The 26,827-nt window shown below is 33.0% G+C and overlaps 4 protein-coding genes across 7 annotated transcripts in view; 2 read left to right on the top strand and 2 right to left on the bottom strand.

Moving 5' to 3' along the window:
* LOC132698366 (angiopoietin-2) overlaps positions 1–11,525 on the top strand; it is a 177,158-nt gene extending 165,633 nt beyond the window's left edge. For all 3 annotated transcript variants that reach the window (XM_060664378.1, XM_060664379.1, XM_060664377.1), the window contains 5 exons: positions 756–887; positions 2,394–2,581; positions 5,696–5,839; positions 7,230–7,354; positions 8,903–11,525. In XM_060664378.1, the coding sequence (XP_060520361.1) occupies positions 756–887; positions 2,394–2,581; positions 5,696–5,839; positions 7,230–7,354; positions 8,903–8,997 (684 nt within the window). In that variant the 3' untranslated portion in view covers positions 8,998–11,525. The remainder of the gene's footprint in view (positions 1–755; positions 888–2,393; positions 2,582–5,695; positions 5,840–7,229; positions 7,355–8,902) is intronic.
* A 374-nt stretch (positions 11,526–11,899) lies between these two features.
* Positions 11,900–13,210, top strand: LOC132698421 (protein lin-7 homolog C). The gene is made up of 3 exons (XM_060664463.1): positions 11,900–12,040; positions 12,103–12,503; positions 12,555–13,210. The coding sequence occupies exons 1-3, from the start codon at positions 12,004–12,006 to the stop codon at positions 12,711–12,713; spliced, it is 597 nt and encodes a 198-aa protein (XP_060520446.1). The 5' UTR covers positions 11,900–12,003; the 3' UTR covers positions 12,714–13,210.
* Positions 13,211–13,221: 11 nt separating this feature from the next.
* On the bottom strand, positions 13,222–14,825 carry LOC132698420 (V-type proton ATPase 21 kDa proteolipid subunit c''-like). Of its 2 annotated transcripts, XR_009618372.1 has the most exons (3): positions 14,796–14,825; positions 13,958–14,746; positions 13,222–13,903 (listed from the first exon to the last, which is right to left on the bottom strand). XR_009618372.1 is itself a non-coding variant. In XM_060664462.1 (2 exons), exon 2 carries the CDS (start codon positions 14,722–14,724, stop codon positions 14,089–14,091), a length of 636 nt encoding a protein of 211 aa, XP_060520445.1. In that variant the 5' UTR covers positions 14,725–14,746; positions 14,800–14,819; the 3' UTR covers positions 13,222–14,088. The 2 variants fall into 2 exon arrangements, 1 of the variants encoding a protein (XP_060520445.1); XM_060664462.1 differs by having other exon boundaries at positions 13,222–14,746; positions 14,800–14,819.
* Positions 14,826–24,422: 9,597 nt separating this feature from the next.
* Positions 24,423–26,823, bottom strand: LOC132698309 (ADP,ATP carrier protein 1-like). Its single transcript, XM_060664302.1, has 4 exons — positions 26,269–26,823; positions 25,953–26,214; positions 24,843–25,077; positions 24,423–24,754 (listed from the first exon to the last, which is right to left on the bottom strand). Exons 1-4 carry the CDS (start codon positions 26,423–26,425, stop codon positions 24,515–24,517), a joined length of 894 nt encoding a protein of 297 aa, XP_060520285.1. The 5' UTR covers positions 26,426–26,823; the 3' UTR covers positions 24,423–24,514.
* Between the last annotated feature and the right edge of the window lie 4 nt (positions 26,824–26,827).

Consider the following 26,827-nt stretch of genomic DNA (forward strand, 5'->3'; position numbering starts at 1 on the left):
ATAATATGCTATTGACCTTATATAACATAATATTCACATAATGAATGCATTAGTAAACTGTCGCTTATTGAAATATCTCATTGTTGCTCCCCGCATATGCCTAAATCAAATTCTTGAATGAAAGTTTGTCACTTAGCTTTGTTGTCGAAGGTTTAATCTACAATTCACAAAAAAAATCAAATCAAAATCAAAATCAGTGGTCTATTTTTTGTGCAGATGAGCTTATTAAAATGCAAATATATCGAAAACGGCTTGTGAAAAATACCATGCAATCATATTTGCCGAACTTAAAGAACCAAATTCAAGTTTTCGTTTTGATATATTGAAAACAAAAGCTTGCACTAAAGAGAAATTGCAATTTCGACAACTAAACTTTTACACCCTATATCTCACTAATGAACGATATTTTACTGAAGCATATTGCGTTCAATAGCATTATTTCCTCGAGTTTATTCTAGGTATGCCTTTTGACTCATTCATTACGGATCACATGGTTTTATTCTGTAAACTTTGACACACAATAACGCGTTTTACCACAAACCGAAACTGAATTTTACGTACTCGAAGCGCGTTTCGCCAACCAAGTTGGCATCTTCAGGAGAAGATTACGTAAAATTGAGTTTCGGTTTGTGGTAAAACGCGTTATTGTGTGTTAGTGCAGTGTCGAAGGTTCCAGTCAAGAGTTTGACTGTAAACTTTGGTTTAAGTATTTGTAGTATTATGTTGCATAATTACAATTATTTTATTTGCTTCAGGGTTATTCTTGTGCTGATCTTTACACTGCCGGAATGAGAAATTCTGGAGTGTATTATCTACAAATTAGAGGAACGACATTTTGGTTCCTGAAGGTCTACTGCGAACAAGAAATAGCGGAAGGGGGATGGATAGTAAGTTAATGTAAAGCAGGAACTTGGCTAGTTTTGACGTAAGAAAATTGTTGCACCGGCATATAGTCTTACACAACGTTTAACGAGAAACGAGCAAGCAATATAGCGATATAATAACCCAAAAATGTCAAAATTAATTGAAACATATTTTTCGCTATAGGACTGTTGTTGCTTGCATTTTAAGAAACAACCTAGGGCGTTTACTAGAAACATTTAAATAAGAACGCATTAGAGACCGGTAGCTGTCATGTTACAGTTGAGTTCGCGCATCTACACGGTGGATCAGCTTAATTTATAAATTTTATTATATATTTTTCTTAGCAGCGCATTTAACAGAAAGTATGACGAAGTACGTGAATTACCTGTTTGCAAGTACGTGAACTACATCTTGCATTACTACGACCTTTATCATGTCGGTTTATTGGCTACTGTACGGAATATTTAAACACTGCTGACTCCATTTCGTTATGGCAGGTTCTTGAGCGAGCAGGTTCTTCTTCTATACTTGCCCACATTTCCATCCTTCTCTTTTTTATTGTCTTAACTATTTCCTATTCCTTAATCATTCTAAGGACTTCGTCATTGTTTCTTACCTTTTCCACCCAGCTAATTTTTAGGAATGAAACTTAACTAGTTCCAAATGACAAGCAAACAATTTTATTCGGGCTTAATGACTTAACAATTTTGTGGTTGTGTCATTTCTTAGAGGCCCTTTGCTGCATAGTGTTTCTCCTGCCTATACTCAGTGAAATGCTTCTAATGGTTTTGAGGCTGGGACAAATTTTGTTTTGAATACTTTTGGTTAGTTCCAATCAAATTTTCTTATTTTTTATTGAAATTGTCTATAAGTATAGGTATTTGTAACTAACTATAAAACCGGAGCACAAACCTGGAAATCAAAAAGTATCACACGCCTTCTTCGCTCTGTGTTCTGCAATTGTCAATTTTTCGTTTTCTCCCAATCCGTGCTTTCTTCGGTGGTTGTCGATGCCAGTCATATTTTGCAAACATTTTAGGTCTATTTCCCGAGTTTCCCAATTTTTCACTAGGGATTGTGACTTCAAATTGTACACGCACATTCTGTTGGTGTTTTCGTGATTCCACTCTTCTCACTTGGTTGCTGGTTGAACGAACTTAAACTTAACAATCGTCAAGTTTCCACAATCATTTAGATTAGCCCAGGACAACCGCAGCTCACATTGCGCCTTATTCTGCTACGAGAATCTTAATGACAAATCGTAAAATCATACAACTACAAATATGGACACACTATATAGTGTTATTAAATATTATGTACCATACATAATCTGTTCACGCCCGCATGCCCATTTCTGCCAAGTATAAAACAAAACTAATCTAATTATTTTCTTTTGCAAAGTTCATTTTCCACTTGACTTAATGCCTGCTAAATGTCATACAAAATAGCCCGATATTTTAAATTACTTTTTTGAGCATGTAATCGGGGTCGAGGCAGTTATACGCATCTACAACTTTTTTCTCACCCAGGTAATACAACGAAGGAACGATTTCGGAGTTCCGAGAGAGAACTTCAACAGGGATTGGAACGACTATAAGAATGGTTTCGGAGATCCGGGCAAAGAATTTTGGCTGGGAAACGAAAATATCTACATGCTAACAAACAACGAGGAATATTCGCTAAGAGTTGAACTAGAAGATTTCGAAGGGAATAAAAGGTAATTTTTGGATTCCTAATAATGGAAATAAATTTATGCATGTCGAATAAGTTTGTCTATTATTTGGGTTGTTGCATGTGATGCAAGCGCGCACCACCGACACTGTCAAATATAATTCATTCGAGTTTCCTATTGTCGATATACCGGATATCCCCGTAAAGGCAACCAGATAGGGTATAGTTCGGCTAACGATGTACCGTTTTTGCGACATAATCCGGTATTTAACTTTGGTAAATTTTTATGAAGGTTTAACCGCAGGCCTACCCCGCTCAATAAATTTCTCTCATTTTCTTCTTCGATGACATGTCCTAAACATTTTTTCCAACTAGAAGCAGATATTTTTCTACTTAACTTTTCTCACTTAACTTCCTCGTTATGACCCCACTTTCCCCAGATATCGATTTCAGAAGCAGAAAAACATTTAAAATTATAATTTTGACAACAACCGGCAAATGTGTCCGAGTCTTTGATCCATTTGAATTTGACGGATCTTCATCATCGCATGTGACTAACAAAATTGATTAATGTTAGTAGTTGGTAAGAAATAAATTGTAATAAGGTAATACACTGAATCTTGAAAAATAATTGAATAACTGTAACGTGGTAATTACTAATTACAAACACAAGACGCAATAGAAATAACTCCAACTCATAAAACTGACAGCATACTCCGATTTCACCAACCCCCACGAATTAACCAATAGGAAGAAATTAGGAAGATTTATAAAAAGCAAAATGTAACAGTTTAATTCAAAAAATCCCTACTCTTAAAATACATCAGTCCGCACGGCACAGTTCTTGTCGGCTAACATCTTAAATACGGCCCTCGCTTGTGGTACACGTGCTGAAAAGAATGATCCCTTCAGGTTTACAACATGGAGGTCTTAAACTCATTCCGTAGTCAAAACCATAAAAGGTTGTAAAAATGGTATATTGTTGGGCGAACTTAAAAAAAATAAGTCGGTGAAGAAAAAATGCTCAAAATCATTTTAGAGGTTCTAAAATAGAAACCTCCATATACCGTAGTTAGAATGGGTACTCTAAAAACCGAAACAAATTAATTTTGTTTTGTATAATTTTGTATAAAGGAGAGGTAACTACTAATGGAACGTGTTCGAACATTTTCTGAAATGTATTTCCATGTAACTTTAAAAAGGTTTAACGCATTTTAATAAACTTGCAGTAGCTAAAATGTGTTTTTCGAAGGCTTACGTTACCAGTACATGGAGCGCAAATGCAACAATATTACAACATTAAAGAGTCAAGCAATATCTTTATCTTAACCTAAAATAAACACAAAAGAGTTTTGGATAGCAGCTTCCAATTTAAGGGTTGTTACTTTGTATTGTACAAAAAGTAATAAAGATAAATAAAAAAAATTCATTACAATTAAATGTTATGTTAAATCCTAAATAAAAAAATATATTTTTTTAAATAATTGACTTACAACTAGACATGAATAACAATCCCTACAAAATTCAACTTTTATTTCTGTTCTTTTATTTATATTTTAAGTTCGGATAAAGATGTTGAGATGCGATTTTCACTGTATTGTTAGTCTATTGACGATTTTTTTTATGTCAGAAAAATCACACTCCGAGTTCATTAAAATGCATTAATTGGAGCTATCGACAATTATTTCCGTGTTCGAACACCGCTCACCAGTTTTTTTAGAGAGATAAAGCAAAGCAATGGACCAAAAAAAGTTTGAATTTTTGCAGAAAACGGGTTTTAAAAGTCAATATGGCAATTAAGCCCCCTGGTGGACATTTTAGGAACTCGAAAATAATTTCCAGGATTTTCTATTCACAGATTTATTTAATGTTTTTTTTTTTAAGTTTTTAGTACCTCTCGCTTCCTCATATAGTACCTTACAGCCTTACAGCGGGTATGTATATCGCGTAGAATCTTATTTGTCAACTAAATCCGAAATGACCCGCACCCTGTATGCAAATGGCGAAAGGTAAATCTCAATACTGAACGTACTGCAATATCTCATTAGGACAAATAAAATGACATTTTAAGACGGCAGCTGCTGGCGACAGATTGTAATGAGACTCCCATGCGTAACGAGTCGTACGCTTAATAGAATCTGGTCGAGAATGTTGATTCAAATCTTACCTAAGATGCATTGGTCACCTTATAATATTTCCATTAACGCAAAACCAAACCAAAAGCATCAATCCTTGTACGCATGTAATTCTATTTTTTTATTCCATGTCATTAACCCAACAGCTTGTTTCTGAAACTCATCTTCTGCAAAGAATCGAGAGATTACCTTGGAATATTTCTTCACTGTCGGTTTATTAGGACAAAATCGATTGCGTCATTTAAGAATGTAATTTATTTACTTTTAGATGATATTTCGCGTACCAATATGCAAACGGTTTTTGTAAATATCCCGTAATAGCTTTGTTTTTTTCGTGTCGGTTAAACCTATTAATAGCACAGATGAGAGGAACATAATGTTGTCAGACGTTTAACAAATATTTTTCTAATAGGTGCTATTACTTAAAATATCAATCGTTCGTTTTGTTGCGTATCAAGTTTACTTCTTGATTGATTTTTTAAAATCAATTACCGGGCCTGATTATCTATTTTATTTCATGATCCATTTAGTGGTATTAACAGTGGTCTTTATTCGACTGACTGGAATACAAAGACTGTTCGAAGCTAATCAAATCCAATGCACGTGCTACTAGTTATCTAGCTTTTGTAAATTAGCGTAACTGTAAATAATAATAAATTAACTCCTAAGCCGTACTCTTATTTAAAATAGTCTATATCTGTCCTTTTTGTCAAATTGGTTTGAAGTTTATCAATTTTGAAATATAATTTTAATGAAAATTAGATATTGTGATTTTGATAAATAATCCCAACAAAGATATAAATAAAAATACAAATAAAATATCATAGGAAGTCACATGCATATATTTCTTCGAAGCAAAATCATAACACCCAGTAACCATGTTTTCTGTGGTTATATCGTGGATAGTCTACCTCTTACATTATTAGAATAAACTTAATAATACACATAGGGTGTAGTAAAACGTATATCTGGTTTTCAACAGATGTTTGTAAATTCTCTTTGGCTTTTTGCTATTTTAATTGCAGATATGCCCAATATTCGCACTTCAAAATCTACTCGGAGGCCGAGTACTACAAGTTAGAAATTGACGGGTATGAAGGAAACGCAGGTGATTCCCTGAACGATCCCTGGTACGGAAGCAATAACAGTCCATTTTCAACATACAACAGGTACAGTTTTGTGCGATGATTTCGTCATATATTTTTTAAATAATATAGACGGATAGACAGATATCTGTATGAGGTTTTTACCGTTTTACCATATTTTTTTAATTAAAATTGAACCCCAGATACCGACATCAGTTTTCGTATATCTTTTCGAAATTTCACTTTCCTTTTGAAAGTGTCGGATTTGGCTATGCTGTATCCTTTGCCTCGTTTTGGGTTTTTACATTAGTTTTAAAAATGCATGTAAAGAATAAATAATATAAATTGTTTATTAATTATTAATACGAAGACATATAATATAAATTATCAATAATTACTTAGATAAGTACGGGTTTTATTGAAAATCTAATTCTGTTTCACCTTCAGAATCATCAATATGACCAGTGTTTTTGCTAAGTTTAATTTTAACTTTACTTATTTAAATTAACTGCATTTTCCAGCTCTTAACAGATATATTATTCATTACATTTTAAATGAAATTTATTACACTCGGTCTTAAAGTAGAAGAAACATTTTCTGTTCTCACATTTGATCTCACTTGGTACCACAAATGTCCTACGGGGTTGAATATAGAATCCTATGGATAAATACGTAAAACAGTCTGCCCCATTTGCTTGCAATTTATGAATTTGGTGTTTCTAGCAGACGGATGTGATAGCTCGCGTTATCCACACTGTTATCCGGAATATTTTTAATTTTCAGGCCGTTTTTTAAAAATGTGCTTAATATTCTTAGTAGACAACAGCAAGCAGTTTGGAATAAATGGCTTTGTCGATCCATCGTGAATTTTGGCGATGCGTTTTCCTTTATTTGAAGATGCTTTTGTCGGACCCTTTTAACTGGAATCAACAAAAAGCTCTATGGAGGTTGATAATTATATTGGTGTCATCTTCTTCTAGCTTCCTTTTCCGTTTTTCCAAATTAGGAACAATCTGGTTTTGATAAAGGAAATATGTTTTCCTTCTTATCATATTTCGTTCACTATTGTCCAAACGGTGAAATTGAAAATCACCACGTGTTTTTCTTTCGTTTGAGTTTTTTAAAAGCAGGTACGTTACTTTTAAATCTTCTTAATAAAAATTCATGAAAATTTTTCATGATTTGGTTAGTTTTGGTTAGCCACGTAGCGGGTTATTCAAAACTGCCACTGATATCCGTCGACACCTTATCGACATCTGTATCTTACTCGTCCCTTACCTATGAATTAATTATTTATTGTCGGGTTTACACATTAACAGTAGGAATGGAGGTCGAAATGGGTAATTTTTGGCGGCAGGTCTGTCAAATGGAAAGATGAAAATGTTTGAGACACCTTACAGTACCGATATGAGTATAATAATTCGTATTCCAGCAATAACTTTTTTGTTTAACTAACCGAGATTCTATTTTCTAGGGACAACGATCGATCGAGTCTCAACTGTGCGTCCATGCTGAAGGGTGGCTGGTGGTGGAAATCTTGCGGAAGGGGGCTCAACGGGCTTTATCTTAACGACCCCCAAGATCTAACAGCTCGACAAGGTAACTCAACGAGTTCTTATTTAAACACGCTCACTAATAATAAATAAATACTTCACAATCTCGTAAATAAAGCAGGCGTTGCCCAATAGAATTAAAAGTTTCACAAAGAAAAATATAAAGATGTCTTATTTAATGCGTATAAACTGTTAAACAATCAACTTTTACCAAATACATCGCCGACAAATATCCGTGTGCAATAAAATGCGTGAAGTGTTTTCACTTTCGATTGTTTAAACCCAACCTTAGGCGTAATTGTTTTTTTTTGAGCGCGACAACTAACTTTAAACTTTAAGAGTGTGTTCAAATATAATCTGGCGGACTTCATCCAAACGCATTCAGGGCTTTCCGAAATTAATGCACCAAATTGTTATCGCATTTTCGAAATCTAGATATTTTTTTGACATTTTTTGCAAAACTTGCAAGCAGATGTTAGTAAAAACTCTACAAAAATAAGCGTTTAACATTTTTATCACGATTTTCTTTATTTTTGTTACTTGAAAATGGTGCCTGGTTCGAAGAAAAGGCAAGAAATTAAATTTGTTCCAAATTGATCGGATAGGAATTTCAAATACAATTTTTATCTTATTAAAAATCAATAGCGTACCTTTTTTTTCTTATAAAAAAATATTTTTTGTTGCCTGGGAGCAGCGTACAAAATGTCAATAAAATATCTAGAGTGGTTTGAAAATTATTTTCCGGATATGTTTAAATTCGAAACACCCTGCATGTGGGGACCATCGTCCCTGGCCTGCTCTAATTTTTTTAAAAACAATTTTTCGTAAAAAATGTATTTGCGATTTTTTTTTTAATCTGCCAACGCTATTTTTTCCACCCTCTAAAATGTCCAAATATCGTAATTTTATCTCTTTTGAAAGAAGGCTTTTAGCATTTACGTAGAATAAATATTGTTCTGCAAAGTTTGATATTCCAGCTTTTCTTTAAACTCCATGACCATATTCATTGAAGTATTTTTTTTTTAATTAATTTACTTTATGTACAACAGTTCTCTCAAGATATGCCTACTGTTGTTGCCCGAAACGTACGTTGTGTTTGCTGAATCAAATACATTTATATGACCAAATACCATATATTCTAAAAAACATGTTCGAAATAACCACCATATTCAGTTGGGCGCATAAATAAACACATTTGCGGATATTTTGGATACACCATTTAAGAAGTTCTGGTTGTCTACATAATTCAAGACGAAGTAAATTTAAATATAAATTGCCTATCATACTTCTTTCTTCTTGGCATTTTTTCTCAGGCAAAAAAACATTCATCGTATCAAAAAATCACTTGCTCCACACCGGTTTCTCGCTGCGGTTGGAACAAACCCATGGATTACATTTTGAAATTCCGACAAAATGTCCAACTTCTCTTTATTTTGAAATAACGTAATATATATAATATATAATGCTTCAACTGTGGTAGGTTAGACTTGCCCGAGGATCAATATCAACGGAAATATTTATTTAGTAATATAACGAGACACCCAATACTTAGATCTAAGAATATGATACAAAATGTTTTTGTGTACTTTTTTAGGAATTGTGTGGTTTCGCTGGAGGGGTTGGGACTACACGCTAAAGAAGTCAGTCATGATGATAAAGCCGAAGACCTATCTTAATAACGGAACTTAATTTGTCGTTTTGGAAGTTTTGTTTATTTGGCAAGATGTCGCTGACTCAATTGCGTGTTCGTTTCGTTTATCCGTCAGTGACGTCGTACCGCATCAGTGAAACTTCCACGCAATAATTGTACAAAAATGTATATGACGTTTTTAGTTTTATTAGCCAATTTATAATCATCGCATATTGTCTACGTCCAAACAAATATTACGAGGAAATTTGATCTACAATATTGGCTTCAAAATAATTCTGCCCTTATCATAATCGTTCAGTATCATCTCTATTTAAGCCATTATATCTACTGCCATATATCTTTATCACTGTGACACAACCATATTTTCATTCTTTGGAGGGTTCTATCAAACGTCTAAATTAACCACGATTTGTTTCTTATGATAGGTTAGATTTTTTTAAAGAAAAAACATTATGGTCCGTGTTCGACGATGAAGAAAATTATTCAGATATCCCATTTAATATGCGCATGCGCGGTCATTTGAAATCTCGTTTTTAACCAATAAGACTTTGCGCCGTTTTGACAACCAATATGGCCGCTGACAGGTTTAAGTTTAGATGTAACATTTTTACGGGAATGTTTTCTCAAAATATGCCCATATCCCGAAAAACATTTCTATGTTTGTTTCATCGCTGTTGAGAAAAAAAATTGCGCAAAGTGCAAGTTAGTGGGTAAAATTTAAATGCATGCGCGGAAGATCATTCCCATCTGCACGAAAGTATCCTAACTACCCGAGGCGCATCAATTTTTACCCTCCAGGGGGCCATATCATTTAATAGCTACATAGTTTTCTCGCATAAGTTGACAACATCTGATATCATGTTTTTCAGTACTACGTGCCCGTAATCAGATGGTTTATCCGTAACCCTAGCCCGTCAAACTAAACCAGTTTACCAAAACTTTATCTTCATCAATGCCTAGTTCTTAAAAAGTGCGACTTCTTCAATGGATTGACGAAGATATGGCCTTCATTAAGTAATTGATATCCTTTACTTCCCATTTACGTTCTAACTAACGGTTTCCTTAAAACAGACAAAAGCCGTTTAACGGGAGGTCGCAGTAACCATGTAAATCGAACCTACTGATCAACTTTAGTACAGTATAACGATGACTGAAACCAGTCTGCCCGAGGGCATTACGTAACGCAGGTTATAACGGTGTTACGTGAAACTGGCGGCCCTTCAAAAACATCCGAAGATTGCGCAAATTTATTTAGTCGGTAGGCAACGCAATTTGGGCTAAAATTAGCCTCCGAACGAGGCGACAATTTATCTGCGTATTATTGCTTTAAAAGACTTGCAAGTTTTAATTGGACGCGTATTTCTCAACTATCGCTTCTTGTGACTATTAAGTTTCTCGCAGTGCTAACTTATTTTATAAAGCACAATTTCATATCCCGCACCATCACTAGTTGTTTTTTGTACTTTTATGACCATACACAGTCGGAAAGTTGAAAAAATGTTTAATGTCAGTATTATTTAATGCTTAGGAATAGGTCGATTTACGCGTATATAGGTAAGAGTTTTCGTTTAAATTTCCGCTGGCTTAGCATTTAAGATTATTCGTCATACCTGGTGGTTATAAATTGGTGAATAGTATTTCTATATTTTTAAATAAGAAAAACAATGAGTTGAATTGCTAAGACTGTGAGTTATTGTGTATTGTCGACATAACGGTTCTCGAAAGAAAAAAAAGGTATACATACTACTATACATCCACCAAAATGTACCTTCCTCTTCTGGTTTCGAAGTAACGATTCTATTAATTTTTGTAGGAAATAAATCTCGCAAACTTCTTTTTGGAATTTACGAATGTTTATAACGTTAACAACTTGTCTGAGAGGCGTTATGATTTGTTTTAAATGTTCACAGCTATAATAATCTATTCATTGGGCGGACCAGAAAATCGATGCTTTATACCGAGCGACACAAAACAGTAAACAGTTCAATAGATGATTTGAAATTTGGTACGTTCAATACAGGCTAAATTTGCAATGTTTCGACACTATATGCAGTGAATTAATTGATTTCCGGAATTGTCGAAAATGTCAATAAGTAGTGAATCATAATGGGGGCACACCCGGTACTTTTTTACATTTTTGAATTCAGCATTTTATGTTACGCATGGTATATTTCACATATTTTATATTATTTATTTTTTTTAGTTGTGATAGAAAAAAATTTCAATGACCTATCTCACAGCAAATAACCTCTAAACGATAGGACTAACATGTTTTTAAGTCATCGTTTTTATGATCGTCCAAATCCAAAGATAAATAGAATGACTTTAAATTAAATGATTTCAATTTCCGGGTGAAAAATATTCCCACTTTCTTGTGTCACCCAGTATATAGTTATAGTTCTAAAGTTACCGAGACAAGAACCAAACACTCATTTCGAAGGATATACGTGGTTCATTTTGGTTAGTTGGTTAATTTTCGAGAAATTGAAATACAATCTATTTTGTAAATAATATTATTCATATATGTATAAATTAAAGTTTAATATATGTGCTATTTTAAGTTAAACATTTGTTTTATTGTGTTACATTCCTATGAAACCTTTCTGGTTCCCAATTTTACAGCTCGAGTTCGTGCTCCTTTTTTAAATTCATATAATTTTACTTAGTATCCCACTATTAATTAGATAATGCATAAGCTTTGCGAAAATAAAATAAGTAAATTTCCAGATTACAAAACTGCAAAATGCAAATCCGCCTTAAATAATATCGAATGTTTTTCTGGGGCTAATTAAAAAGTGAGGTGATATCTGAGAATAGACCCCAGAATACCTTGTGGTGGTCTGTGAATAGACTATTCTTCTTCTTTTTCTTCTTTGTCAGATTTTAATGTAGTTGTTTATACGTTCTTTCCATTTATACCATTCTAATCTCATCCAATGAGATAAGAAGAAGAACTAAAATCTAACATTATTCTTTGGTGGTCTTCACAATTTACATTGCTCTTTGACTTTTTACAAATAGAAATTAAATAATTAGTAAGGGAAATGGCCCAAATTGGAGAACCACTTACTCTTTCCAGAGGCTAGTTAATTTTTTCGAATCGTTTTTAATTCAATGATAATAATAATGCCTTTGATTTCCAGACATAAAGCGGTCAATAGAGTTGCTAGAAAAGCTACAAAAAAGTGGCGAAGTGCCTGCTACAAAGCTTGTAGCCCTGCAAAAAGTCTTGCAGAGTGATTTTTTAAACGCAGTGCGAGAAGTATATGAACACGTTTATGAAACTGTTGATATACAAGGTTCACAAGATGTCAGAGCATCAGCAACTGCTAAAGCCACAGTGGCAGCATTTGCAGCAAGTGAAGGTCATGCTCATCCAAGGGTTGTGGAACTACCCAAGACAGAGGAGGGTCTTGGTTTTAATGTTATGGGTGGTAAAGAACAGAATTCTCCAATCTATATATCTAGGATAATTCCGGGAGGGGTTGCCGATAGACATGGTGGATTGAAACGTGGAGATCAGTTACTAAGTGTTAATGGTGTTGTAAGTTTCCATTATAGAAGTTTGCAGGTATGTGAAATGTATTTGTTGCAGTCTGTTGAAGGTGAAAATCACGAGAAAGCTGTAGAACTATTAAAACAAGCCCATGGATCTGTAAAGTTAGTTGTCAGATACACTCCTAAAGTGCTGGAAGAAATGGAACTCCGTTTTGATAAACAAAGGGCTAGAAGGAGACAGCAATATAGTAATTAAACTCTTATCTATGTATTTGTTGGTAGTACCATATTAATTAAGGTACATGTATGGTGTGGTAGCTGACTATAACTGTAGAACCTAAAAATATTGTTTTTAATAAAAATGTTTATATTCACTTTTAATGTAATGTATGTGAATCTGTTTCCACTTTTAGCATTATCGGTAGTAGATAGCAGCTTATTTTTTACATCCGTATAGCATTTCAGCATTCTAATTTCATTTAATGCTGTTTTTTCATGAACTTTTACCTTACTACAGGTATTAACAAGATTTGCTTAGATTTAGTAAAGCCTTTATTGATTTCATCTATAGGCAGGGAATTTACAATAGTTAAAAATGGAAGAAATTATGTAACATATTAGTATAATTCAGCTTTTAGCGTCCTTCAGAAATAATATGGAAAAACTTTTTTGAAATGTAATATATTGACTTGACTTTGCTTCAAAAAGATGGAAATGGTCCATTTGGAGTAAGGTGCGGCAACTTTTTTGTGACGTTTTACATTAAATAAGCTTGATGGAATTTTAAATGTTATTGAGATTGTCCTAAAATTACAACATTCTATGGAAATTTATTATTTTTGACTTCTAAACTTAAAATAAAGTAATGAGATCACCTCCTTCAAAGAACTTTTGTTTCATCTTTTTGGAAACAATATTTAACTCTCAAGTCAAATGAATAACAGACACAGGAGCTTTGTTTTGCACTTTAGAACAAAATGTTCATTTTAACATACCTAAATAGTAACATACAAGTACTAATGTATAAATAAATTAAATAAATAAATAAATATATTCTGATCCTAAAGAGATAGCAGTTTTGGTGTATCTTCCAGTGCAGTTGTTCAGCATTTACCTAAGGTAATTTATTTCAAATATAGGGTGTCGCTAAATATTTGTTCAATTCAACAAAGTTCACCAAGTTTTCATTTCGGGGGTTCCTTTAGATAGGAAACTTTAACTTATCCATAAAACTCTGATCGCATGTGGTGCCATGTGAACGATATACCATAATTGTCGATTAATTCAAGTTTTTCATCTAAACAAACCTCCAAAATTGTGATAAAAATATATCACAGGAAACTTGATTCATTTTTCAACTCTCAATTTTCAAGACAATAGTTCTAGTATTATCAACCATTATACAAGGGACCTTTATTGAACTGTGTGGACATTATGGGAGGCAACCTGAAAATCAATACACAGTAACACAAAATAAACCTAAAAGGCAATAACAAAAACCTCATATGGTGAAAATCTTTTTTCTTCTAAAGTACCAATGATATTCTTATGGTAAGTGATAAAGGAAGGGCAGTTTTTACACAGATTTATACACACATGGACAATTACTACATTTAAACAATAACAACTTACTAATGAATTTTATCACCCATTTGCACTTTCGACACCATAAATATTCCTACAATCAAGCCAAACAAACCTATAGCACTCCCAAAAATCTCAACAATGAGGATTTTGACAAACAGTGCAGAATTGGCTGCATCGGCCAAAGCAGCTCCTGAACCAACAATTCCCACACAAATACCGCAAAATAAATTAACTAAGCCTACAGATAACCCGGCTCCAAACATTAAATACCCAGACATCCAATTTTTATTAAACAGAAACTGATCTTTGGTAACAATCTCCCATGTAAAATCATCTAAGTAACCAGATAATACTATAGCAGTTATCAAGCCATAAATAGCCACAGCTTCGCAAAAGATGACTGAAATAAGATTCTTTGTTTTGATTCTAGGCGCTTTTACACCACCACCAATAATGCTAACCCCTACAGTATGAATACCAGCTGCAGCCCCGACCACTGAGAGGGAAACAGACAGACCAATGCCCAAGCCGGCCCACATGTGGGGTGAAGTTTTTTCCAGAAACCAGCCAAAGCTTATGCGTTCTCCCTTATTAGTTAAGACGTGGTATATTATTAGTATAGACGACACAAAAAGCAAAGTGCCTAAAAACGTAACTCCCAAGATCCTCCTTATATTCATGTTTAAGCGGCAGGCAAGTGATCTAAAATGAAATTTCTTGCATATAAAAAAAATTTGCATCGTCAACTTACCAACGAAAATGAACGTTTTATAAAAAGTAGACCTAGAAGACAAGCTATAAAAAAACAATATTATTGTTTACTTTCACAATTATTGAATTTAAATACTTTTAAACGATTCATACTAACCTCAATTCCGTTTCTGTGATTGACGCAATGAAATTCACTGGATAATTGGATAGAAGAAGAATGAACAGAGAGTTTGGCTCCTGTGGATGCATGGGTCAATACAAAGCCCAATATCATATAAACATTCCATGGTAGTATGTATTAGGCTCAAATTGCAAGAAATTAGTTATTTGTTCCCGAATTTGGGTGGAAGCAAGGGGTATTCATCATTTTTTGGAATTTTTTGAATGAATTGTTGAAGTTCAAGTTAATTGTTTATGATATTATATCATAGTATATGTGTAGGCTTGTGACGAAAATGAAATAATCCTCTAGGTGAGCAGGAAATGATTTATTGATCGTGACAATCTTGCCCAACAGGAATTGTAAAATGCATGGTTATATTGTAATTTAAAGAGACGGCTAATTTGAGAAGCTGCCTGAGTTCATGTTTTCATAGTGTTGTGGTAGTTGATTAAGTTTAGTAAGGTAAGCTGTAGCACAAAATAAGTAATCTTAATTCTCGCTGTTTTTAAATAATTACATAGATATTGAATGAACCATCCATATCTTCGTGATATTCTATTAAGTTTGGTATATTTTATAAAGATGTTATTGTTGCACAATTTTTTTTGTTTATTAAGATGCGAGTGGTTTCCTAGAAAAGTATCCAGTTATTGCAGCAATCCGCGAATCCGATGGTGGCACTACTAAACGTAAGCAAACGTGCAATTTACGGGTTGTCGTTGCAATCTCAATGTTTACATGAAATTTTAAACAACCCATTTCTCCTGCATAAGGGACAATAAAGCATTATTAGTGACTGTTATCGTTGTTTGTGGCGTTTGTTTATGGAAAGATCCGCAAGTATATCTTACCATAAAACTCATTTCTATCGAATTTACTGTGAAAGCCGCAGTTTTGTAGAAGGCGGAGCAGTATAAAAGCAAAACATGTAATTTTGAACATTTTTAAACCAAAAACTATTATTAAGATAATTGATAATTAACAGGGCAATTTGTTTTGTTTGAATTTGAAAAACAACTTTATTTTTCAAAAGCCACGAGGAGCAAAACGTGAACATTGATGTATGAGGCATACACTGTCTGGTATCAATAAGGAGGTAATATTAGGGTTAATTATTTGCGCAGTAGGTGTTTTATTTCATTTTTGTATTCTGTTATTTTATTTAATTTATGTTTAATCCATACAAGTAGGTATTTGTTTTTTCTATTTTACAGAATGGGGTCGAACGGAATTAATTCTACAGTATTTCTTGTATACTACAAATCTACAACAAATGTCACATACAATTTAAGTTATTTATAAATGCAATGGATATTTGTATATTAAATATCCGTGTAAGTATATCCATAAAGTTTGAATGAGGTGTACATTACACACAATTTTCTTGTATGGGTTAGAAACAAATAAAAATGAAAATCACTTTTGGTTTCCATAAGCAGGCAAATAATCTAAGTAATTTAATGAATAGGAGAAAAAAAATTATATAGTTTTGAAATTTTGCCCAGTGTGGAAGCTTAATCCTCTTTGCTTCATAAATGTTATACGAATTTTTATATTCTCCATTAAATTCTACATAGAATTGTTATATAGTGCCCTCGTAAATGATGGAACCCCCTTTTATTTTTTGTACCCTCGTATATACCACGGTAGAATTTGTTGTGCACGTATATATTTAAAATGTCTATTTTTTTATATAAAAATAATATATCAGAATGTTAAAATGGCAGCGGGGCGCCATTTTAAGTTGTGTGATGTGATATCTCTTACAAACACGTTTAAGACGGACGTATATTTCGATTGAGCCAAAAATTTTATATCTTAGTTTTAGGGTGAAACTTGTGGTACCTTTACAATCTAGTTTTCTCTATTTCAGGTAGATAAGCAATATGTCCTCTAGAAGTAAAAAAAAAGTAGCCTTGGCTAAGGACCTCTTTGACCATAATCCATCTGATTCTCAAGCATTAATATCATGAGACTCGCTAGTTACAAGAGCTTTGCTCATTCAGATTCATCTCAAGGACAAATACCATCGGTATGCTCAGCACAGCACCACTCATCATCATTACAGGATTCATCTTCAGTGAAAATCGATTTACCCTCGACTTCATTGCAATCTAAATCATCTTCGTCGGACCAGATTCATATATGTCATCCAAATTACGAAGCGATTCAAGAAGTGAAGGAGGTGGATAACTGAGAGGAACCAGAAAACAATGAAGTGCAATAGGAAGAAAATAATGACGAACAAGAAGAAGAAAATAATGATGAGCAAGAAAAAGAAAATAATGAGCAGCACGCGGAAAGAAAACAAAGGATTAAAAGGATGAAGCAAAATATAAGACACATGGAAAGATTGTGAACATCTTCCCTTGAACTTTAATTTTTGTGGAACCATGGGCTTACAAAGCTTAACATGTGACCTAACCAACGCTACGATATATATATATATATATATATATATATATATATATATATATATATATATATATATATATATATATATATATATATATATATATATATATATATATATATATATATATATATATATATATATATATATATACATCTCAATATAATTAGAGCGTCTTGGACAGGTAACATGCTTTGAGCGCCACCTTCGTATGTCCTTCCCAAAGCCCGCCATATAGCGCCAGTACACTTGATAAACATTAGGGCGTCACTGGTATACGTTTTTCCATATACTTATTCGCTTTTAAAGCGTCAACAGCGTTGCCGCATTTGTTCTTGCAATAAGTGCCTACATTTTTTAGATATTCTCGACGTTCAACTTGTAACGTATTTATATGAGCTACAGTTAAAAAATCCCTCCGCATAACATTGTGGATCAGAGTTTTTAGAGTCCGTAGGATATTTTAATTTTTTTGTTTGGAAGCATTTCAATTGTTTTTACGAATTTTTCTAATCTATCTATCAAAAGGAAAGAGTTGAATTTTAAGATTAAAAACGGTATAAAATTTTTAGAATATTTGAATGTTTCAGAACCACAGAGTGTTGCAAATGAAATTTAGCAAAACTAAATAATTTTTCAAAGAAAATTCCAGAAACTACAACATCCTATTGGCTTCTTCCGAGTTTAACTGAAACTGGCTCGTATTTTATTTACTCTATACCTGCTTATATATTGTTTGAGGGGTGGAGGAATTGAAGGAAGGGTATGAACAAACGTAATTTAGTCTTTGACTGATAGAAGAGATTTTTGGACATGTGGTAAATCTAGTTTTGACTTTATATTTCTTAAAAACTTTTGATATGTTATCAGTAATTTTTTGAATGTGAGAGTCCGAAAGCAACCCCACACTTGCCGTTTTTGTCGTTCCTTACAACCAAAACATCCCTGGTCACATATTAAAAGTTAAGAAATATAACGTGAACTCCGGTAAATCGAGTTTAACATTTTTAAATTTTAATTAAAATTTTCATTCTGGAATTGGGACATCCAATTTTTGGAGTCTATTTAGATTTATAAGCATTACTTTTTATAGTTGAATAGCAGCTCACTTCAAAGAACACAACAATCGAAAAGTATAATTTTTAAGAAACACTAAAAACTAGTCAACGAAAAATGGAATGTTTTGTTGGTGCCAATAAGTATTTAGTATAGTTATTAGTTTTTGGTTTTTAAAATGAACGATTCAGTAATTCGACACGTTTCAGTTATCTCAGGTGGCCCCTAATGAATGCACCAAAAGTCAATCCTAAATTAAACTCGCAAAAATAATGATTTTGAGCCAAACGTGCTCTAGGAAAATGTCTCTCACTGAGTGTTAAAGTTTAGTCATAGACAGCAATTTTTAAAATATCGACAAGAAAACTTGGATTCGGAGGTTTTTCGAGAAGGTGAATAAGATCATATTCCAGTTTCTAAGATGATATGTAGAGAACTTTAGTTACAGTTAAGTGGTATAATGACGTTATTTTATCACTCATCTCCACAAAAAATCGGCAACAATGCTGTGTCACTAACTTTTATTATTAATTTGATTTGGGTATATACCAGGTGATACAATTTGCTAACAAATATTTTTATTATCCCTATGGCATATTAATCAGTGGAAGTAAGTTTTTATTCAGTTTCAAAAAGTATCTTTTACTTTAACTTATGCAAGTCAACGCTAATATCAATGTGAATGTGTTCATTTCTTCATTGAAGATTGAAAAAGGGAGAAAAAACTAATAGTGAATTTCGTTTCGGAAGCTGGACCTGCTTGCCGGAAAGCCGAAAGAACGCTCGGTCGTACCGGTCGCGTACTTGCGGATCGTATATTTAAAACATCTGAATTTTAGGCAAAAGTTTTGAGACAATATATTACAATAATTTATCCACACACACAAGTAAAATACCGCTTTCGATTGCTTTTTAGCGCATTAATTACGGACCACCCTAGATGGCAAATTACACTATTTATAAACTATTTTGTAATTGTACTAATTGATTTTTTTAATTTATGTATTATTTTATGATAACTACCATATTTTTGTTCCTTATTAGTTTAAGGTGAATGCTTATAGAAAAAGAATTATAAAGGAATTAGGTGGCATTCCGTGGGAATCAAGTGGAATTCAGAGGATTTCCGAAAATTTATCACTCGAAGAAGAATTTTGGTGTACACATAAGGATTTTTAAATATATTTTTCAAAATCTTGAAGTTATACATATGTGTAGCAGAATAGAAAAAATTGTTCCATTTTTTCTGTCATTAGCGCTTGGCCTATTCTGGTTATTATATTTATTCTTGTGATTCCACACATCACACAAACACACACACACACACATATAAACTATTGAAACTAGTACTGTTCCACAAAAATATTATTTATTAAAAAAAAAACTAAAGCTAGAGATAAAACAAAATAAAATTTACAATTCCTTCATCAGTGATCTATCCATCTATAAAAGCATTTGCAAACAAAAAAGTTGCGATTTTACTTTAAACTCCTTTTCTTTATATATTCATTTTGAACGAAGGCTTTGATTTTTGGCCAGTCTTTATTGTCGAACAGTCCTGGATATTTTTCTTTCAGTGCTAAACATTGCAACTATTTGGGAGGTTGACATTTTTTTATATGTTTGGAAAAGTAATGAATGACTTCCCTTTTTTCTCAATTCTCAAGAAGCAAATTTTGTCCTTTCGCTTGGTGTAATTTATCCGATGTTCCCATGCATTTTTTCCTGTGACGCCAAAGCTGCTTTGAGGCAAAAAAACCTTTACAGTTTGTGCAGGGTAATATTTTTTGGCTAGATTGTTGTTTTCTAACAGGCTTCTGAAACACGCTACTATTTAAAAAGTTGCCTTTTCTTCTTAAGAAATTCAACAATTTTCTTCTTTCAGGATCTCTAGCTGACAAAGAGATAATTTTCTGCACGCTATTTTCAATACTATGTGCCCCTACATACATGTCGAGCAAAATTTAATAGATAGCTTTCAGAATACATACAAAAGTCGTTTTTTTGTGTTTCCTTTCCTTCTTTCCCCATTTTGCTTAAACTCTCCCAAATTTTGTAATGGATTATATTCAGTGATTTCATTTAAGCTTTGTCGAGAACCAATGGAAGTTATCGCTTCTTCGTATTCGGTGTCTACAAAATAAAATTATTATTATGCATGTAACTGAATTAATTAGTTACTTTTCAAACGGGAAAAATAAAAATTTTAGCGGTTTTAAAATTTTAGCCAAACTTTGGTTCTGTTATGTGCAGTAAAAGTTTTAAATTGAATTAATTTGCTAATTGTTAAATTGGTTAATTTGTTTAATGCTAAAAAAACTTAATTGAATTTGTAGATGCTGAATGCACGTTTGAAGTATTACAGCAATTAAATAGCCTAAATGTTATAAAATAGAACTAAAAAAACATGCGTCTACTTGTTAGTGAAGTCGAGATTCTGGAAAAACTTTGTCTATTATTGATATTTTAAAATTGTTTTAATTTTTATTAATTTAAAATTCCGAATATTTCGATTATAGTAGCACTTTCCATATATGATTGGTTACGATCTGAAAGTATCAAAAAAAAAAGATTTTTATTTATTTATTACAGCAGTTGGGAATATACGTTCTTTGCGTGTAGATCGGTGTTTATTTTATCTTTTAAAAGTACCGTTCATACAAGATGTTCAGAAAAACAATATTTTTGAGCACGGCTAAGATTAGAGTAACACAGCTAAGCAAAGGTGTACTTTTGGAAAATAAATGACAATTTTTGCAGAATTATTTCTAGTATCTGTACAATTTTTTTTTCCAAAATTAACCATATTTTTGTGTATTCTGTATACAATTTTAATACAAACTTTTTGTTTTAGGTGATTTTGGGTGTGCTTGTGCCACCCGCGCTTTATTTATAAAAGACCAAATAACTTTTCATGTTTTGGGGTTTTTCTACGTTTCTATATATAACAATTTGTTGTGTTCAAAATATGAAAGCTGCAAAGTACTGCAAGCTAAAAGCAAAAACCGAATAATTCTCTATATTTTTTTCAATATGCGGGTGCCATATGAAAGTGGGAATACGCTATAACTTTTAAAAACTTATAAAACTTTCAATTTTTCGACAGTATGTAATTTTCAATTTTTGAGTAGGACACCTTATAATTTTTTGAAAGTCACTGTTTACCGAGCCACTCGGTGCTGGAGAAAATTCAATTTTTTTTTTTGCTTGACGATAACAAATTCGTCGTAACCGGAACTTTAGAAAATAAGTTCATAGGAAGAAGGAAACTAAAAACGTTTTCACACACACACACACACAAATAGTTGTGTACTTACCAGACCATTTACTTAGAAATCGCTCTTGTTCGTTTCTATCGGTGTCTTGTGATTGATATTTAGGAATTTCTAAAATGTCTAAACAATCACTATCAATCTTATTACGAGCTACTCCTATTCGTTTTAAAACAATCTAGAAATAGAACAGAAAAATGCCAAAAATCACGACAATTTGAAAAGTCCCCATACTTTAAGAAAATTATACGTACCTACCACCTATTCGTCTTTATACTTGACGCTTGCTACACTCAACGCACACCAGAACTGGCGAAAATAACCGAAGAATAATATAAGTTAATAATGACGCTTCATACGCGAATAAGTATATGATTAAAACAGATTTGTATATCTTTTACCCTTAACATTGATGCCAAGATGTGTGACGCTCTAGACGCGAACAAGTATCCATACAATATACTCATTGTAAATATACACATAATCTTCGGTAGCGCCCCGCACGGTCTACGCTAGGAACTAAATTATACTTTTCACGTTTATTCAGTGGTAAATATGGCGTCTTCGGATTATTCGTTCAATCTTCTTTTCAAGGTGTAACAGTTGCGTTGGCAATGTTAAAACATCGCTAAAGCTTAGAGCGTCAATATACTGACGCTCTAGTGAATGTAATTTCACAATAGATAGACGTTATAAGGATAGTAAGTATATATATATATATATATATATATATATATATATATATATATATATATATATATATATATATATATATATATATATATATATATATATATATATATATATATATATATATATATATATATATATATATATATATATATATTAGACAGTTTGTAACTAAGTGAAGTATTAAATATTATCGTAAAGGTATGCCTCTCAGTACTATCTATGTTACGAAAGTGGAAAGAAATGGACATGTCTTGCGTTGTAAAAATTTGTTTTTCATTTATTTCCTGGCATTACTCATTTTGTATCATTGTGAACAGTAATGCAATTTTTTCATGTGCAAAAGCATGTGCTAAAAAAAACGACCATGCGCGTCTTCAAAAACACGTTTGTCATAATTGAAGTGTTTTTTCTTTGGCGTAATAAACTCAAATTTTAAAATAAGCATAGTTTCTGTCCTTTATCAGTCCTGATATCCTGATCATGACACAAGAGAAGATTTTCATCATTCTACGATTTCAAATTCTGTGCACGCTTAATTAATATAAATAAAAAGGAAATTATCGAAAGAGGTGAGATGGGAGATATATGTAATGCAAGGTGGCCGAGGATGCAAAAAGCTCACTCTTCCGTGCCCTTCCCACTTAAGATCCAAGGCTTATGACGGCTTAGAAAGTATCGCGAAGTTGGGTGCTCTTTAGGATAAGCCAGAAGAAGCAACGGTCTTAGACAAATTGGGGAGAAGTGTAGGGAATTGGAATGGACGGCGACAAGCAAGAGAACGAAGTGCTCATTCAGATGGACAGATGGTTTCCCACAATACCCTCAATCTGACAAAACCGAGTCCCAGACATTGGGACCCTTATGGTCTGTTCCTAATAGGCCACATGTGGGTAATTGATGGAAAACAAGTCGGTGGTGCCTTCAGACATCAAACCATGAGACTAATTAGTTAAAGTGAGTATCAATAGATGGCAAATTGGTGGCGCCATCTTTCCGCGGACCTTAAAACTAAGTAGTGGTAAACAATCATTAATAGATTGCAGTCTCAAAATATAGAACTTGGTGATTGAAAATTATGATGATGGCACCATCTTCCGTCAAAGCAAGGAATCAATTAGTTGAAGTAAGTACTAACAGATGGTGGTATTTTGGTAGCGCCACCTCTTGACAAACCTTGAACATTTGAAAATAATTGGTTCAAGGAAACGCGAAGATGGCGCTATCTTCCGTCAAACTATGCAACTAATAGGTACGGCGAAGCGCCATGGCGATGGAATTAATTAGAAACTAGCAGCCAGCATCAATAATCATCAAATATCAATATATTATGTAAGTATATTATGCAACAAGTGCGGTAAACGGCATTTGATTCACGGGTTGACTTGACACGAGCGCAGCGAGTTTTTAATAAACGAGTGAGTTAAAAATTTTACTGAAAGTGTTGCATATTATACCTTTTCTAGGACGTTAGTTTTTGGATACATTTTCGCAAAACAACACAAATACATTCACTCACATGACCATCAGAATTGACAAACGTCAAAATTCAAAGAGTGAGAAATATCCGAAAACATTGCTCTCAAACCCGTGCGGACACTGTGGTAAAGTGACGCCCGTACACTAAATCTGTGTGTAATTAGGTATTTTACAGACGGAAGTAGAAAAATTCCTTGAATTTATTATTTCCAGGAATTATGATCCAAAAAAGACAGTTTATTTATTTTTTCTACTCCCTTCTGCTTGGCAAGATTTCATCAGACCTAATAATAAACCTAGCTTTTTTTCATGTTTCAAGCATTTTAGAATGATTTTGGGTATCATGCCCCATGGTTTAGTTGAGAATCTTGTTATTAATTAAAACATGCAATAATATGCACAGTGTGGAACATGTAGGCTGTTGCAGGCAAGTTTCTCAAAACAAAGGAATTCTAAATTTTGGTTACTTACAGATTAACTTAGATATTTAATCATTTGTTTTACTGGTACCACTACTTAACAAGATTAGATAGATATTTGCTCTATAAGCTGCTAACTAAACAAACTACCCAAAATGAAATCCTAAGCGTTAAACACATTTTATTGCAAAATTCAACAGTTTTAAAGTTTTAAGGATAAGTAATGTGTATTATTAAACAAGTTGACTCTTTGATAACTAAAATAATTTATATAATTGCTTTAATTTCATCATAGAAAACGAGCACCAGAGCACCACCAATACCTCGGAAGACATTGGATAAACCTCCTTTAAAAAAGGCAGCAGCCCCTTCCTCTTTTAAAATTTTGGCCCAACAATCGGCTGTATTTTTATAAATCATTTGTTTTCCCAGCCCTGATTGCATCATCATGCGCCTTCTCACAGTATCAAATGGATAGCAAGCCAATCCAGAGATAGTTGTTACTGTCTGGAAACCAATAAGACATGAGAATCACTGCCATTATAAATCATTAATACTTCAAAGCTTTATAAGATAAGATCCCTGCCACACTCACCTGTGCAATGATAAAGGAAATAAGCACTGGAGTCTTTTTTGGGTCAGGCATCATACCTTTGATTGTATCATAACAACCAAAATAAGCAGCTCTGTATATTATAATCCCCTGAACAGAAACAATGAATCCTCTATATAAACCAAGAGCTCCATCTGATTTGAAAGTTTTGACCACACAATCAACCAGACCTAAGTATTGCCTTTCAGTCATGCCTTTTCCGATGTCAGCTCCCAAACTGGTAAATATATAAGCATTATGAAGGCAATTGTTACTCAGTGAACTCAATCATAGCTAGAATGGCAAAAATGAGGAAAATTTAACATCTGAAAAAGGCAGCTACTAATGGAGAGTACTTCATTTCTCTTGTTCATAGTTTGCTTAATTACAGATACATTTTCACTGAAATTATTTAGACATTATTTGGTGATCAGACAATATTTTCTTTAAAATATGTGTATATAAAATTCTTAAAAAACCTTAGAAAAAGTTTCCAACAAATTAATATATATAAAAATTCAAAAAATTTGAATATTATCCTAACATTCTCAAAAATTTGTTTGTCAGAAAATAGGAGTATATATTTTTACCAGAGTATTATTTCAAAAAAGACTTAAAATGCACACATGTTTATCTACATTAAGGCAATATTTTTTTTATTTGAAAAAAACAAATCACATTATGTAATATGAATTACCTGCAAATAATGCTTAACTTACCCAAAAAAAGAGACTTTTTTGCGGTTATACATACACTACTAGAACCACATGCAACATAATTTACCATTTTAAAACATGTTTACTAATTAACAACCAGTATGGAATTACTAGTAGTTATTTTTCATAGAGAAATATGGTAAAATTGCAACCATCTAGTTTAAAGAAGGATAAAGATTGAAATGATTCTACCAAGTACCCCTTACCAAAAGATTTAACTGAGAAATAAGATAAACAATTTTTATTAGTATCCTAGATTAGTTATGTGGCAAAAAAGTTCTAATGGTCTCACTCTAAATAAAATTTGCGTCACAAAATGAATGTGTGGCTGTATTACTGGCACCATTCATGTTCAGCAGATGGAGTTCACTGTCCATAATAGATTTTGGGGACTTACCGAGTTCTAGCATAATCCAAGGGATAAACAAAACAAAGAGATGTGGCACCTGCTGCACCACCTGATGCCAAATTTCCACCAAAATATCTCCAAAACTGTTCTTTTTTATCAACGCCGCCCAAAAAGATTTTTTTATAGACATCTTTGAATGCAAAATTCAATGCCTGTGTTGGAAAATATCTGAGAACGTTTGCAAAATTGCCGCGCCAATAACTCAATACTCCTTGCTCTCTAGGAATTCGAATGAAGCAGTCAATCATACCTAAACAATGAGAAAGAACAATTTAAGGCATTAATCCTCGTAGTATATTTTTACCTTTGTAACGTTGGGCGGGATCAATTTGCTTACTGGCTTCCTGTACTTGTAAAAGAAGTTTTACGCGCTCTATAGGGGCCACAGCCGTTTTGGCAATTGCCGCGGAAACGCCACCGGCCAGGAAATCTTTTACAAAAGCTTTTACGTCAGTTGGCATGATTAAAATTGAATTACACCACTCAGCTTTGCAGTTTGCGACTACACTTATGGAGACCGTTTTAAAGTCACTTCTACTGTTCGCGCCCAGCAACAGCCGCACTGCAATTTTTGGTAAGTTACTTTTAAATGATCCAATAAAATCCTTTATGCCCGCACAATGTATCAACCAGAACTTATGTTATGGTTTGAATATTTTCGTGAGGATAATTTAAGGGTGAAGATCCGCTTATCTGCTTTAAACAATGGATATAAGTGTGTTAAATGTAAATTATCTAACAAAACAATTAGTTTTATTTTATTACGCAGCGTTACCTGATAAAGAGATCCGACTCCAAGTTCGCTTGTCAAGGTGGACGTTTAATCAAATTATTTTTTCACTATTTTTGTAAAGATTCGAACA

Source organism: Cylas formicarius, unplaced genomic scaffold (assembly GCF_029955315.1).
Source record: "Cylas formicarius isolate icCylForm1 unplaced genomic scaffold, icCylForm1.1 PGA_scaffold_2__14_contigs__length_35257938, whole genome shotgun sequence".
Taxonomy (NCBI): Eukaryota; Metazoa; Arthropoda; class Insecta; order Coleoptera; family Brentidae; genus Cylas; species Cylas formicarius.

Bases quoted from the DNA above. Each gene is read 5' to 3' on its own strand.
- LOC132698421 (XM_060664463.1), top strand. From the start codon at position 12,004: ATGGCCCAAATTGGAGAACCACTTACTCTTTCCAGAG. The intron at 12,041-12,102 runs GCTAGTTAATTT...TTTGATTTCCAG, and splicing joins ACCACTTACTCTTTCCAGAG to ACATAAAGCGGTCAATAGAG. The intron at 12,504-12,554 runs GTAAGTTTCCAT...TATTTGTTGCAG, and splicing joins TACTAAGTGTTAATGGTGTT to TCTGTTGAAGGTGAAAATCA.
- LOC132698420 (XM_060664462.1), bottom strand. From the start codon at position 14,724: ATGAATATAAGGAGGATCTTGGGAGTTACGTTTTTAGGCACTTTGCTT.
- LOC132698309 (XM_060664302.1), bottom strand. From the start codon at position 26,425: ATGCCAACTGACGTAAAAGCTTTTGTAAAAGATTTCCTGGCCGGTGGC. The intron at 26,215-26,268 runs GTAAAAATATAC...CTCATTGTTTAG, and splicing joins TCCCGCCCAACGTTACAAAG to GTATGATTGACTGCTTCATT. The intron at 24,755-24,842 runs GTGAGTGTGGCA...ATTGGTTTCCAG, and splicing joins TTTCCTTTATCATTGCACAG to ACAGTAACAACTATCTCTGG.